At 53.1% G+C, this 12,787-nt stretch overlaps 7 protein-coding genes across 7 annotated transcripts; 2 read left to right on the top strand and 5 right to left on the bottom strand.

Annotated features, from left to right (window-relative positions):
• Nucleotides 1–242: 242 nt before the first annotated feature.
• On the top strand, nucleotides 243–776 carry CKM354_000571000 (uncharacterized protein; the record flags this gene model as incomplete). The annotated part of the gene is made up of 2 exons (XM_044800991.1): nucleotides 243–408; nucleotides 478–776. 2 exons carry the CDS (start codon nucleotides 243–245, stop codon nucleotides 774–776), a joined length of 465 nt encoding a protein of 154 aa, XP_044656926.1.
• Nucleotides 777–942: 166 nt separating this feature from the next.
• CKM354_000570900 (uncharacterized protein) lies at nucleotides 943–1,746 on the bottom strand (the record flags this gene model as incomplete). Its single annotated transcript, XM_044800990.1, has 2 exons — nucleotides 943–1,655; nucleotides 1,710–1,746. 2 exons carry the CDS (start codon nucleotides 1,744–1,746, stop codon nucleotides 943–945), a joined length of 750 nt encoding a protein of 249 aa, XP_044656925.1.
• Nucleotides 1,747–3,424: 1,678 nt separating this feature from the next.
• On the bottom strand, nucleotides 3,425–4,572 carry CKM354_000570800 (uncharacterized protein; the record flags this gene model as incomplete). The annotated part of the gene is made up of 2 exons (XM_044800989.1): nucleotides 3,425–4,474; nucleotides 4,561–4,572. 2 exons carry the CDS (start codon nucleotides 4,570–4,572, stop codon nucleotides 3,425–3,427), a joined length of 1,062 nt encoding a protein of 353 aa, XP_044656924.1.
• Nucleotides 4,573–5,403: 831 nt separating this feature from the next.
• On the top strand, nucleotides 5,404–7,564 carry CKM354_000570700 (uncharacterized protein; the record flags this gene model as incomplete). Its single annotated transcript, XM_044800988.1, has 3 exons — nucleotides 5,404–5,474; nucleotides 5,530–6,254; nucleotides 6,306–7,564. The coding sequence occupies 3 exons, from the start codon at nucleotides 5,404–5,406 to the stop codon at nucleotides 7,562–7,564; spliced, it is 2,055 nt and encodes a 684-aa protein (XP_044656923.1).
• A 171-nt stretch (nucleotides 7,565–7,735) lies between these two features.
• Nucleotides 7,736–8,425, bottom strand: CKM354_000570600 (uncharacterized protein; the record flags this gene model as incomplete). Its single annotated transcript, XM_044800987.1, has 3 exons — nucleotides 7,736–7,954; nucleotides 8,008–8,137; nucleotides 8,217–8,425. The coding sequence occupies 3 exons, from the start codon at nucleotides 8,423–8,425 to the stop codon at nucleotides 7,736–7,738; spliced, it is 558 nt and encodes a 185-aa protein (XP_044656922.1).
• Nucleotides 8,426–9,124: 699 nt separating this feature from the next.
• Nucleotides 9,125–10,045, bottom strand: CKM354_000570500 (uncharacterized protein; the record flags this gene model as incomplete). Its single annotated transcript, XM_044800986.1, has 2 exons — nucleotides 9,125–9,756; nucleotides 9,808–10,045. The coding sequence occupies 2 exons, from the start codon at nucleotides 10,043–10,045 to the stop codon at nucleotides 9,125–9,127; spliced, it is 870 nt and encodes a 289-aa protein (XP_044656921.1).
• Nucleotides 10,046–10,344: 299 nt separating this feature from the next.
• CKM354_000570400 (uncharacterized protein) lies at nucleotides 10,345–12,222 on the bottom strand (the record flags this gene model as incomplete). Its single annotated transcript, XM_044800985.1, has 7 exons — nucleotides 10,345–10,738; nucleotides 10,788–11,059; nucleotides 11,114–11,358; nucleotides 11,406–11,557; nucleotides 11,605–11,799; nucleotides 11,853–11,985; nucleotides 12,036–12,222. The coding sequence occupies 7 exons, from the start codon at nucleotides 12,220–12,222 to the stop codon at nucleotides 10,345–10,347; spliced, it is 1,578 nt and encodes a 525-aa protein (XP_044656920.1).
• Nucleotides 12,223–12,787: the final 565 nt, after the last annotated feature.

The raw sequence follows: 12,787 nt of genomic DNA, 5'->3' as shown, positions 1-12,787 counted from the left end.
AGCGACTTCAAACAGGCGTGGAGTACGAAATCAACTTTAAGCGAGCGAATGAAAAAAACTGTCTTGTTGACTCTGTGCTTCGTCTGTATTCAATACTAGCATAGGCTTCGTGACAGTCCGATCGTACCTTACCTGCCATCACGAGTTCATGAGTGCGGGAAGTCAAAGCTCGGACCCACCGGACTCCCGTCCATGTGAACCCCATGAGCATCACTCTGTCACAGGTCTACCGTTGACTTGCCATGGCCGCAGTAATGTCATCAAACCCGCCCACGTCGTCCTCTACGAGCAAACCCATCATACCGAATCCATCGCGCTCACCACTTCCTCTGTCCGCATCTCAAGAGTCCCAAGTCCGAGAGCTATACCACAAACGAGTCCGCCAAAAATGCGCCGATGAAGTCAGAGGTACTTACGAACCTGCTTTGCAAAGACCACTCCGCGTGTCTTCACTGACATGTGATGCTTATCTACTAGAATTCGCAGCATGCTGCACATCCCGAACCTTCACAGCGACCATCATGTGCCGCAAAGAGCAAAAAGCCATGAACAACTGCATGATGCTCTACGCCACACAAGCGGAACAGGACGCAGCTCGAGAAGAATGGTTCGCAACGATGGATGAAAGACGAAAAGAGCGCGAGGTCAAGGAAGCAAAGAGGAAGCAAGATGAGAAGTTTTGGCGCGAGTGGTGGGATAAAGATTCCAAGGGCGTGCCATCTACGGAAGGAAGAGACAATAAGGGAAGGCATATACAGCCGAATGCAAAGCCGTGAAGAGCTCGAACGAATCACCAATGGATGGAAGTTGATGCAGGAAGACGCGATGGACAACATGCATTACTGGACATCCGCACGGCGGGTTTGTCTCTATGTTTACACCTCAAGCGACAGATTCTGACCGGCCATCTCCTCCGAGCCTGGCGTGCTGGGTATCTCTACTCTACAAGGCTTCGCCAACTCGACGTCCGGCGCCTGCACCAGGACTATTACTTCCGCGTACCTCGAACATTTCTGGCTCGGCTACTGGAGAATGCGCGAGACCAGCTCGCGCCTCCATCAGCTCCCTCTGCCGGGCTGGACTTTCCCTGGTCATATAGCTGGGCGGATTGCTCGGGAAAGAGTTCTCGACAGCAGCCATGGCTTCTTCGTATGTGGGCGAGGGCAAAGTGGGAGTGTCTGGACTGATTGGCGAAGGAGCCCAATGGAGCAAGTCCGGATTGGCTCGTACACTTCCTCTCCATCGACCATAAGCTGGCGGCGGGTTCGCAATTTTTGGAATATCCTTGTCCCACTCGTCAGGCGTCTGCGTCGCCGCTGCTGTATTGGCCACGATTGGATCGGGACGAACTTCATCGCTTGGCACATGAACTTCGATTGGCATGGGCGGAACAAAAGTCTCCTCCGCATCGTTCCCCACAGTCGGAATGCGTCGAACATGTGGATGCAGGTGATCGCGATGGTTCCGGTGTCTTCGCTGGTGGCCGTGCCGTGTCACCCTCACAAACGTAGGAAGATCCTTGTTCCGCCGCTTGCTGTACATGAAGAACCGAATGAGAGCGTGTGAGAAGACAATGGTAGCCAATAGAATTCCCAGAATGAAAAGGACATGGAAAGTCATGGTGACCCCGTCGACGGTCATGGCCAAAGCAACATCTATTCTTTTGGTTAGCTGCTGCTAATATTTTAACAGTGATCAGAGATACTTACAAGTGGCGATAAGAGCGGCGAGCAGGACTGCCGCCATGAAACACAAAAGACCAAGCGACCCGACTGCGCGATGTGCTCTGCGTTTGTGCTTGCTGTGCGATCCTCTCGAGCCATGCGAACCGGTCCGATGTCTTGTCCATGCTCCATGGTGCCTTCTATGATGAGACTTCTGCTGCGACAAGTCCGTGATTGAAGGGTCGCTCAAGTCCGGATGATTGAGTGCCTCAACTGCTCGGCTATTGAACAGAGCTGATTGATGTGCCATTTGTTGTACGTTGCGTTGGTAACTCGATGGTGGGCAGGGGAAATTATTCAAATCCCCCGAGCTACTCGTGCTGATCGTTGATGCCGAGTTTGGTGGGCTGGACGAGACTTCTGGTCGTGGAGTCGAGGCCCTGACTGGAAAGCGAGTGTGTGCTGGGTGATGCCGTGGAGATCGGGGAACTGGTGATGGTGGATGCGAGCGGAGAGGAGCATCTGGTTGAATCGGCCGGAGGTTGGCTTCAGCAGGTGAGCTGTTCGTAGCTCCTTCTGCTGATCGAGGATGTATTGGTGAGGTTGGGGAGCTCGCCACTGATCCGAATACTGAAGTTCGAAGCAGAAGGCGAACATTGTCTTGTACGCGTGACAACCGCGAAGGTCGCGCGTCTTCGACGATCCCAGATTCCAGCGCGGTCGAGTCTGGCAGTGGTGATGCGGGTGGCATGGCTGTGCCAAAGTGTTGCATTGTGCTTGTCTATTAGAACATGAACTGCTCGTGAACGAAGGAAGCAGACGGGGAGAGAAGATATCAACAAGAACAACTTCAACACTTAACGAAGCAGTGAATCAGAAAAACAGAAGTAACATAGGCCATCTGCAAGGTGCCGGCGCTCATCTAAAAGAAAAGTAAACAATACATTCCCAGTGCCTGCACGCTCATGCCCGTGAATGCCGTTACGGTGGCCATTCTCGCCACAGAGTCACTGGCGAAGGCCAACTTGGCGGCCCTAGCCCAAATACAATGAGTACACCTTACTGCAGCTCGGCCGCCATGCAGTCACGCACAGCCAGTCGTGCACAGCGAGCAGCGCAATCAGCAGACACACCAGATCGCCATGTTGCACAAAGCATCTCCAGCTTCGGTGGTGTTTCGCAAGGGCGCTCCTTGTTGACGCCGCTGCGCCAGGGCAAGTCAGCGCTCATCTGCTCTTGTCAAACCGACGGCGATGGGCAGAGACGCGTCGGGAGCGGCGTCGCGGCAGTTCGTGGCAGCAGAGAGATGCGTTCGTGAGAGCCCTTCGAAACGGCGTGTGGTGATGTTTCAGGTTGCTAGCACGCTAGAGCAGAGATGCAGATGGAAGGAGTGAGCTCCGCCAATCATTGCACTTTCCACGCCAGACCTGAGAATACAAGACGACTGTACTTCTATCTTCACATCCCGCATGGGCGACGCGCCAGTGAGAGTGGAAACATTGTCCATGTTCCAGCACACCTGTTTGGGACGTGCAGTGCGTTCTATGTACTTCGAGACTCCAGCCTTGGGTTACACGTTACACGCATGCTTGCTCCAGATTTCTTTCTGGTCAGCGCCTCCAGAAGAATCCCAAACACCCGTTTCGCCCTTCTCGTGCCGGGAGCCCTCTCCTATCCGCTTGGTATACTTTCGGAGATTTTCCCAGCTCGCAAGCTTGTCCTGGTCTGGCACTCTATTCGTCGCCTCAAACAATGTCTGCCTACTCTTCAACGCCCTCAATCAACGTCTTGATACCCTTTGCTGCCTTGACGTCTCCAAAAGCCTTCTCTGCATCCCGGAACTTCACCTTTCCAGTGATGAGTGACTTGACATCCACTCGCCCGCTCTCGATCAGCTGCAGGGCAAGCTGGTAGTCACCGGCGGAGTATCTAAAAGAACCCTTGACATTGAGCTCCTTGGAGCACATCGCGGCGATTGGAAACGTGATATCGCTCTTGCCCATGCCACCTTGCACGTAGTTTCCACCTACTCGCAGAGTGTGAATTGACGTCTGGATGGCCGGCTCCGCTCCACTCGCATCAAGGACAACGTCGGCACCAGGTCCGAGTTCGGCATCAGCGATAATGCGTCGTGCAGCATCCTCTGCAGACTCCTTCTGTGAGAGCACACCGTGTGTGGCAGCATATTTCTTTGCGAAGTCGAGACGCTCAGCATTGATGTCAACGGCGACGATCTTGGAAGCTCCAAAAGCCTTGGCTACAGCCATGCATAGGAGGCCGACAGGTCCTGCGCCAAACACGACAACGCTGTCACCCGGTTTCACCTGCCCTTGTTTCGAGATGTGTACACCGACTGCCAATGGCTCCATCAATGCTCCCTCCTCGAGGGACACGCTCTCCGGCAGCTTATAGCAGAAGTCCTCTGGTAGTGCATAGTATTTCGCCAGCGTACCATCGAACGGCGGCGTAGCAGCAAATGCCATGTCTGGGCACAGGTTGTATTTTCCTTCTCTGCATCTCACACATCTTCGGCAGGGAACGCCAGGCTCCATTGCAACTCGGTCGCCAACTTTCAAGCTCTTCACACCCTCGCCCACCTGTGTGACGACACCACTGCTCTCATGGCCCAAGACCATTGGCTCCTTTACGACGAAATGGCCGATGGCACCATGGACCCAATAATGAACATCGCTGCCACAGATCCCAGTGAATTTCGTGTTGACAATGACATCGTAGGGCGATTTCAGCTGAGGTACTGGACGGTCTTCGAACTTGACACTCCCAGCCTTCTCGAGGACAAAGGACAGATTCTGCGATTCTTGTTAGCCTCCGTTAAGTCCCAGGACAAGGACCTTGGTGGTTTCGTGGACCCCGCGCAATGGCCACAGCAACACACCTCCGCGCCCATTTTTAACAACTTTCAAGGATGTTCTGATTTGCTTGAGGATGCCGTTTATTGGGACGAATGATGAGGACGCAATGCTTTGCGGTGAAGGACCTAACTTTTTGTTGCTGAACAGTTCAGCCGTAATTGCTGAGACTACATTTTGGCAACAGCCCACTTGACGAGCTCGTGACGGAGCTGGACATTCGGCGGGACAATTATGCTGCTCGAGTCTGGCAGTTTAGGCGCGGTCCGAGTCGAATTCAACCGGCTTAGTCATGGAACTTTTCAAGGGTTCATGACCAACGTTCTGGACATCTCCTGACAATCTTCCTCCCACAATCCCGCACTTCACCGAACAGAGAATCAATGGGGAAAACGCCATGTAAAAGCATGTCAAGCTGTCCTGCAGAAGCCACAGAAGAGATAGTCAGCTCCCCAGATCAGTCCCGCGATTCTAATTCGCCTACCCCGATGCCAAGACACTCCTTATCAGTGATCAAGCTGATTGCAACAACGTGGTAGCACGAGCTTTTCCTGGGATCCGTGTTGCCTTATCGCAAGGCAATCCCATCGAGTAACAGATGGTCTCGCTCCAATGACCTGTCACTGGCCGCCGCCCGCGGCCGCGACTTAGATTCCCTGCAAAGAATCTCGAGCTCAGCACATGGTTGGTCTTATTGGGCGTAGGCAAGCAGTATAGATAAGTCGGGAGGGACAGAACGGACGCCAAATTTATGCCTGACATAGAAATGGTCTGAGACTTCTGAGCAATCTTCTTTGCTCCCTCTATATTATTCAAGAATTCGATAGTCTCACTTCAGACATCATTGCTGATCAAAGAAATAAGCAGCCATGGCGACAAGCCCGCCGCTTAGCCAAGCTACTGGCTATGGAGTAATCATTGGTCTTGGATTTCTCTTTGCGTAAGTATCCAGCACGGCAGGCTAGGCGCACCAAACCACTGACATGGATCCTCAGCTTCGGCATGATGCTTACGACCTTTGTCCTCAAGCGCTACAACAACGAGCTCCAAACCTCCGAAGTGTTCAGTACAGCAGGTCGGACCGTGAAATCTGGTCTCGTCTCTTCTGCCGTTGTTTCATCCTGGACATGGGCAGCAACACTTTTGCAATCTTCCTCCATCGCATACCAGTATGGTGTTAGCGGGCCGTTCTGGTACGCTTCTGGTGCTACTGTCCAGATCATCCTGTTCGCGACAATTGCCATTGAGCTCAAACGCAAAGCACCGAACGCTCATACTTTCCTGGAAGCCATTCGTGCCAGATATGGACCGGTCACTCATGGCGTGTACATCGTCTTTGGCCTGATGACCAATATCCTGGTGACGGCAATGCTCTTGACTGGAGGCTCAGCCGTTGCTACCTCTCTCTGCGGCGTGCCTACAGCCGCCGGCTGTTTCCTTCTCCCAGTTGGCGTGGTACTTTACACAATGTTCGGAGGAATCAAAGCGACTTTCCTGACAGATTATATTCACACTGTAGTGATTCTGGTCATTATCTTGACCTTTGCCTTCACGGCTTACGCTACAGGATCTCAACTTGGAAGTCCGGGAGCTGTGTACGATCTCCTGATGGAGGCTACTGAGCGACACCCTGTGGAGGGCAATGCTGGTGGATCTTACCTGACCATGAAGTCCAAGGAGGGTGTCATCTTCTTCGTGATTAACATTGTTGGAAATTTTGGTGAGTGCGCACTTGCCACAGAACGTTCGAGCACGAACTAATATCATGCAGGCACGGTGTTCATGGACAACGGATACTACAACAAGGCGATCGCAGCCTCGCCTGTTCACGCCCTTCCAGGCTACATTGCCGGCGGTCTGTCTTGGTTCGCCATCCCGTGGCTAGCGGCCACCACAATGGGTCTATCGGCCCTTGCTCTCGAGAACAACCCAGTCTTCCCGACATACCCCAACCGCATGGATCCAGCAGACGTCAGCGCTGGTTTGGTCCTTCCTAACGCAGCCGTCGCACTCCTCGGTTCAGGAGGAGCGGCAGCGACCCTTCTTCTGATTTTCATGGCCGTGACATCTGCAATGTCCGCGGAGCTAATTGCTGTGTCTTCGATCTGGACATACGACATCTATAAGACATACATCAACCCAAATGCGAGCGGCAGACGACTGATCTACATGTCTCACACGAGCTGTGCTGTCTATGCGCTCTGCATGGCCGCTTTCTCCACTGGTCTGCACTATGCTGGTATTTCAATGGGCTATCTCTACCTTTTGATGGGCGTTATCATCAGTGGAGCAGTTCTGCCATCGACTCTCACACTCCTCTGGAGCAGACAAAGCTGGGCAGCTGCAACCTTTGCTCCGCCACTAGCACTCTGCTGCTCCGTCACTGGCTGGCTAGTCCAGGCTAAGGTTCAGTATGGAGAGTTGAGTGTGACGACCACCGGCTCAAACTACCCAATGCTGGTCGGCAACGTAGTGTCCCTTCTTGCTCCCGCGATCTTCGTTCCCATTCTCTCCCTAGTGTTCCGCACTCCGGAATACGACTGGGTCAGCATGGCTCAGATCCGCAAAGGCGACGACTCAGACCTCGCAGCCGCCGCACAAGTCGACCTCGAAATGATTCCCGGAGAACAGAGCAAGCGTCAAGAAGAAGAAGCCGCAGAGCAATCGAAACTGCTACGCGCCAGCAAAATCGCCCGCTGGCTGACAGTCGCCATGACTTTATCTTTCCTGATCCTTTGGCCAATGCCCATGTACGGAAGCTCATACATTTTCTCCAAGAAATTTTTCACTGGGTGGGTCGTCGTCGGAATTCTCTGGCTCTTCTGCAGCTCGTTCTGCGTGGGATTGTATCCTCTGTGGGAAGGCCGAAAGACCAGCGTCAGAACTGTCAAAGCTATCTTCAAAGATATTACTGGTCGCGGCAGCCCACACGTTCATCACGGTCAACCTGTTTTCCGAGAAGAGGATGAATCGGAGAAGGAACATTCCAAGAAGACTTCTACGCCACCGCAAGTCGAAGTCGAGAATTGAGGATGATTTGGTATTGACCGAAGTTTTACGAATTACGACCACGACCACGAATTGGCGATACCGATATACTACAGTCTTTATATACCCAATATAGTGTAAAAAGAGCCTTCGATGTACTCAATGCGACTCGATATGTAGCCAAAAATCTGACGCCAGTTGTGCGGAATTTGTCTACGACTCTCCACAAACTTCTACAACACTGCTAACAGGATAGATCCCATAGCCCAGCACTTCCACCTCAGTCTGCACAGGACTCTCTGCATTCTTCAACGCACACGACTTCCGGCCATCTCCATTTTCGCAAGTGTAGCCTGGCGTTTCTCCATCTTTGATTGCGAAAGTTGCGTTCTGTACCACGCTGTTGCGGTAAGAGTAGTACTCAAGAATGTCCTTATACACAGATTAGTCAAGTAGATCAACACACGAATCGTTGAAAAACATACGATCGAAAGGTCCCCCGCCTTCTTCTTCTCACTTCCCGGCGTGACGCGAGCCCAGTAATCCGAATTGTGGTAGCCCAACTCAAAGACAGACGTGCAAAGTTGGTAGCAAGTTGGAGCATCACAGCCGTTCCTGTTCGTCAATATCAATCTCGGTACTCGCAAGTTGTTTCACTCAAATGGCAAAGTCTTCTCAGGAGTGCTTGGCTTACCATGCTATCTCACAGGTATGAGTTCCATCGCCACCTTGCTGAGGCACGGCACCTGGACGGGAAATGTTGAACTTCAGGGAGTGCGATTCCGTAGGGACACTGATGTCTTCGGCCTGAAAAGGGAAGATTTGGAACAGCTGCTGAGCAGATGAAATAGTGATGGAAAGGAACGAGATAAGTGCTGTGGAGGAGATCGTGGAGAAATGCATGATGGATCGTAAGTAGGTACGAGGTAGTGGTGCAAAGCAAAAAGGCATTGACTACCACATATACTAATACCTGTACCTGTTTGCTTGATATTCGTCTATGCTGTATTAATAGCCAGCAAGCTGAGCTGGTCAATTTTTATTGCAATCTGGATGGCAACACGAGAAAAAGGTTGCACCAGAAGGATCGCCAAGGCCTCAATGCGGGTACCTGGCGGATTGATGTGGTCACTCGTGGCTTCAGAACCCGGCAACTGCATTCCACGCGTCTTTTCATGTCCTCGCTAGGAAAGCGCGGGATCCAGGCGGCTTCGGAGCAGTCGCATGTCTTCTCATGCAATCATTCATTCATGCTACGTGATGTCGTCTGCGGCTGTGATTGATACTGCCGTCATGGCTTGCTCCTTCTGCAGCCTGCGTGCTCAAAGGGCTGAAGTCCGCGCTCATAGCCGGATCATAGCCTTTCAAGGAGTTGGTAGCGCCTATAGTCTGCCATATTCCCGCCTGCTGGTGTCTCACCTGTGTGCGACAAGACCTGGCAGCATGTGGAGGGTGCCTGGTCGCGGAAATGTTCACAGCCAGCGCCGCGGATGGCCATCTGACAAAGCGTTCCTTCCTTTCGAAGAATTCCTGCCAACTCTGGCAGAGGTGGTGTGATCGGATGTTGGTAAAGGTCCAGGAGCATACGAAGGATTCCTCCTACTATTTGGATCCCTTGCCCGTCAACTTTCCCAGGATGCCGCCACTCCTCTTTTTGCCTCCAGTCGCGCGGCTGCCATCATCGAGGTCCATGGCATCGTCGTAGTCTTCGTCTTCATCTGCCTGATCACGCTTATTGGCGCCTCGGGCATTGGGGCCTGGTCGAGAGCCCATAATGCCTCCATCGCTCTTTCCACCCTTCTCAGCTTGTTCAGTGACGGCCTTGATCTGTTTGTCTGCCTTTGACTCCCTCTTGGCGCGCTTCTCTGCATCCGCCTTCACCTTCTGAATCTCGGCTTCTAGCTGCTCGAGCACGGCATCGCAACGTCCACTCCAAGCGGCCAATTCTGACACCATAGTCTGAATGCTTCCCGGGGCAATATCTCGGAGAGGTGCTACTGAGGTGATGACAACCGTCTGAGCGGCAGGGTTCAAGGTAGCAGTAATGAGATTGCTATAGATAGCCTGGGTGACGAGGTGCTCCAGGTCGACAGTCGAGGAAAGATCGAGGCGGGAGCAGAGGGAGGCATAGTTGAGTGTTAAGGCGTTGCCCTTCTCGGCGGCAAAGCTGAGGAGGGATAGCAGGCGCAGCTTCAGCGCTTGAGCATCGGAGAGGGCGGGCAGGCCAGAGGTGGCTATAGCTGGGTCAGTTGGGGTCTGCGATGCGTTGTTCTGATCATGCCTACACTTGTATGTTTCCCACGTGCCCCAAGCAAAGGTCCGGAGGAGTGTGAGCGCAGGGGCGAATTGCTCATTGTCGGCCAGAGCGCGAATGTTGGGTTGTTGCAGCAGCTCGGCGAAGACGTAGGTGTTTGGTGCTGATGTCGCCTGGTGCACCAGATCGGCGGCTGCTCGCGGCGAGTTGGCGGATTTGGCCAGTGCCACGAACGGCGCCAGCGCGTTGATGGCTCGAGACTGGTCCATGATCGTGTGGGCGATCGAACAGCGACAGAGGGAGAAGTGGTATGGAAGATGGATGAACTGTCGAGCTCATGGACAACGCCAAGCCTCGCGGGGCGTGACGTTCCAGCTCGCGTCACCATCTTCTCCTCCCTTCAATTCTCTGCGCGTCAATACCTCTACGCGCTTCATGGCATCCTCGCCAAGCTGTCTGGCAATGCCTCGGGTAGACCTCACTGGCGCGAGACGGAGCGCGATCTGAACTTGACCGACGTTAGGAAAAAAGTTCTATGGGGAATGTCTAGAAGCCAACCGCCACCAATCTACCACGAAGTCATAGTCGCCAACTCTTTCGCACTGCTCTCTTTGGTCGGATGCGTCTTTTCAACTTCCAAGATCAGCTCAGCATGCCGATCACTACGAGGCACAATTCGCGCCTCAAAAGGTGCCGGATGGCTGACTAGACCAGCCACCATTTGCGTGTCTGGTTCAATGACATTGCCCTTCGCGTCAAGCGCCTTCGCAATGTCAAACACCGCCAGCGTCTTGGCCACAGTCAAGAAGACCGATGACTGAGCGAGCAGTCGACCAGGACAGATGCGCCGGCCGAAACCAAATATGATATTACGCGGATCCATCTCTGGCTGTGGTCCCATGAAACGGTCTGGATTGAAAGCGGCCGGGTTTGTGTACAGCTTCGAATCCATTACCATGTCCCTGGCGAACGTCAGCATTGAACGCGGCAGCCTGTTCCATTATTACGCACCAAACAGCTGGAATCACCATGGCGCCCTTCGGCAAAAAGTAGCCATCATATTCAAAATCCGCTGTCAGCTTATGTGTTAGTCCCGCAGGAAGCACAGGACGCCATCGTAGGCACTCTTTGACGACCGCTTCGATATATGGCAGTCGTGCACGATCTCCCATCTCCGGTAGGCGCTCTGAGCCAACAACACGATCGATTTCTTCCCGAGCTTTGTGCTGTACTTCCGGGTGAAGCATCATTGCCATGAAGAAAAGCGCAGTCGTACTGACAGTCTGGCGCACCTAGTCAGCATAAAGTGACACCTGAACAGAGAATGATCGTCATACCGTGTCCGCGCCTCCAGCATACATCGACTGCGCGGTCCACATGGCACTATGGGCTGCCGCTCCTTCCAAACGGCCTCCCGCTTGATCGTGAAGATTTGACACAAACGAGGGCACTGCAGTCCCGTTTGCCCGCTTCATCTCGACGAACTTGAACGGTCTCTCCGCGGATGCGTCTGCTGCTGCTCCAAACTCTTTTCCTGTCCGCTTCCAGGCGGTGCCAGGAAACCAGTCCGGTACAAATCTGACTGCTGATGCATTAGAGTGAGCTAATTGTGGTATGTTGATGACCTACGCCAGGGAAAAAAATCAACAGCCCACGCGCCCGGCTGCGCGGCGACACTGATCTGCTCCAGTGCTGTCTCTATGAGGTCCACCAATGGGTCATTCGCATCCGGCTCGGCAGTATACCCATAAGCCAGGTCAAGAATGACTGAGCCAGCTTCTCTGGAGCACCATTAGCGATTTTCTTTGCCATACCTCATTGGACGCACTTTCGGATTTGCCGCCAGAACGTCTCCGGTTTGCGAAGCACCCGAAGCAGGAATCTACGCGTCTCGACATCTTGGACATGTTCGTGTCGTGACATCGCAGCCGCTGTTCCCATGAATGCATGGAACTGTCGCCGCGCTAAACGATGCCTGTAGTCGTCCTTCGGCTGCAACGCGACATTATGGCCCCAATGGCATCTGTAAAGGCTATCAGCGGGCTCATGTCTCCCTCTATCATGATCACTGCTTACATGTTCTGCATGAACTCGGCATGCGGTCGCTCTGCGCTCGAGCCACATTTCCTCTCGAGGATCTCGAATGCGCTCTCATAGTCGTGTAGGACAATGATCGTGGAGCCAAAGACGGTCAGAGATGTAACATTGCCTGTATGATCAGCACGGCAATGGAACTCAAGTGCTACAGCCATTACACACCATACTGCTCTTTGTGCGACTCCCAGTGCACCCAGTCTCGACTACCTTTTGGTGGCAGATCGAAGATATTTCCGAGAAGCGGAACACCCTTTGGACCAGGAGGGAGATTTTTGGTCTTCGCGGTTGCGAGCTTGAATAGAAATAACGCAATACCCGCCGATGCGACGAGTGCGACGATTGTGAACATGATGAGCTTGAAGTGGTTACACGCACAACTAGATCATCAAAGACATCAACAACCAGAAGAGCGCGGCCGTCCTTTATTGTTCCTTCCACCAGTGATCAACAACGTTGCACGGCATGCTCAAGCAGTCGAAAAGTGGAACTGCCCCTCCCTCAGCTGAGAATAACATATTAATGATTGAATGCATGCAGCACACACATACGCGAACGATATGTCCCAGCTGCTGAGCTATTGCTGGCAAATCATTCGTCAAAGGCTGGCTCACCTGTACGTAGCGACGAACTGCGCGAAATTGGCTGACATAAGGCGCTTGCATGTGAAGCAACCCTTTGCAATGCACGCACGAACGTTGACAAGGGGCACGGAGCTCTTCACGCATCACGCGACTTCTGCACCATGAATTCTGGCTTCCAATTTGGGTCAATGCGACGCTCACAACCAAGCCTCAGCTGCAATAAACGAGGTTCGCCAACCGCTTCGTATTGCAGGGAGTGCATATTCGAGCACTTGACTGGCGAGTGACTTTCGCGTATGTTCAAACCGTACACACGATCAGCGATCAGAGACT

Source organism: Cercospora kikuchii (assembly GCF_019650295.1).
Source record: "Cercospora kikuchii DNA, contig_00003, whole genome shotgun sequence".
Lineage (NCBI taxonomy): Eukaryota > Fungi > Ascomycota > Dothideomycetes > Mycosphaerellales > Mycosphaerellaceae > Cercospora > Cercospora kikuchii.
This window is presented reverse-complemented; position numbering and strand designations above follow the sequence as displayed.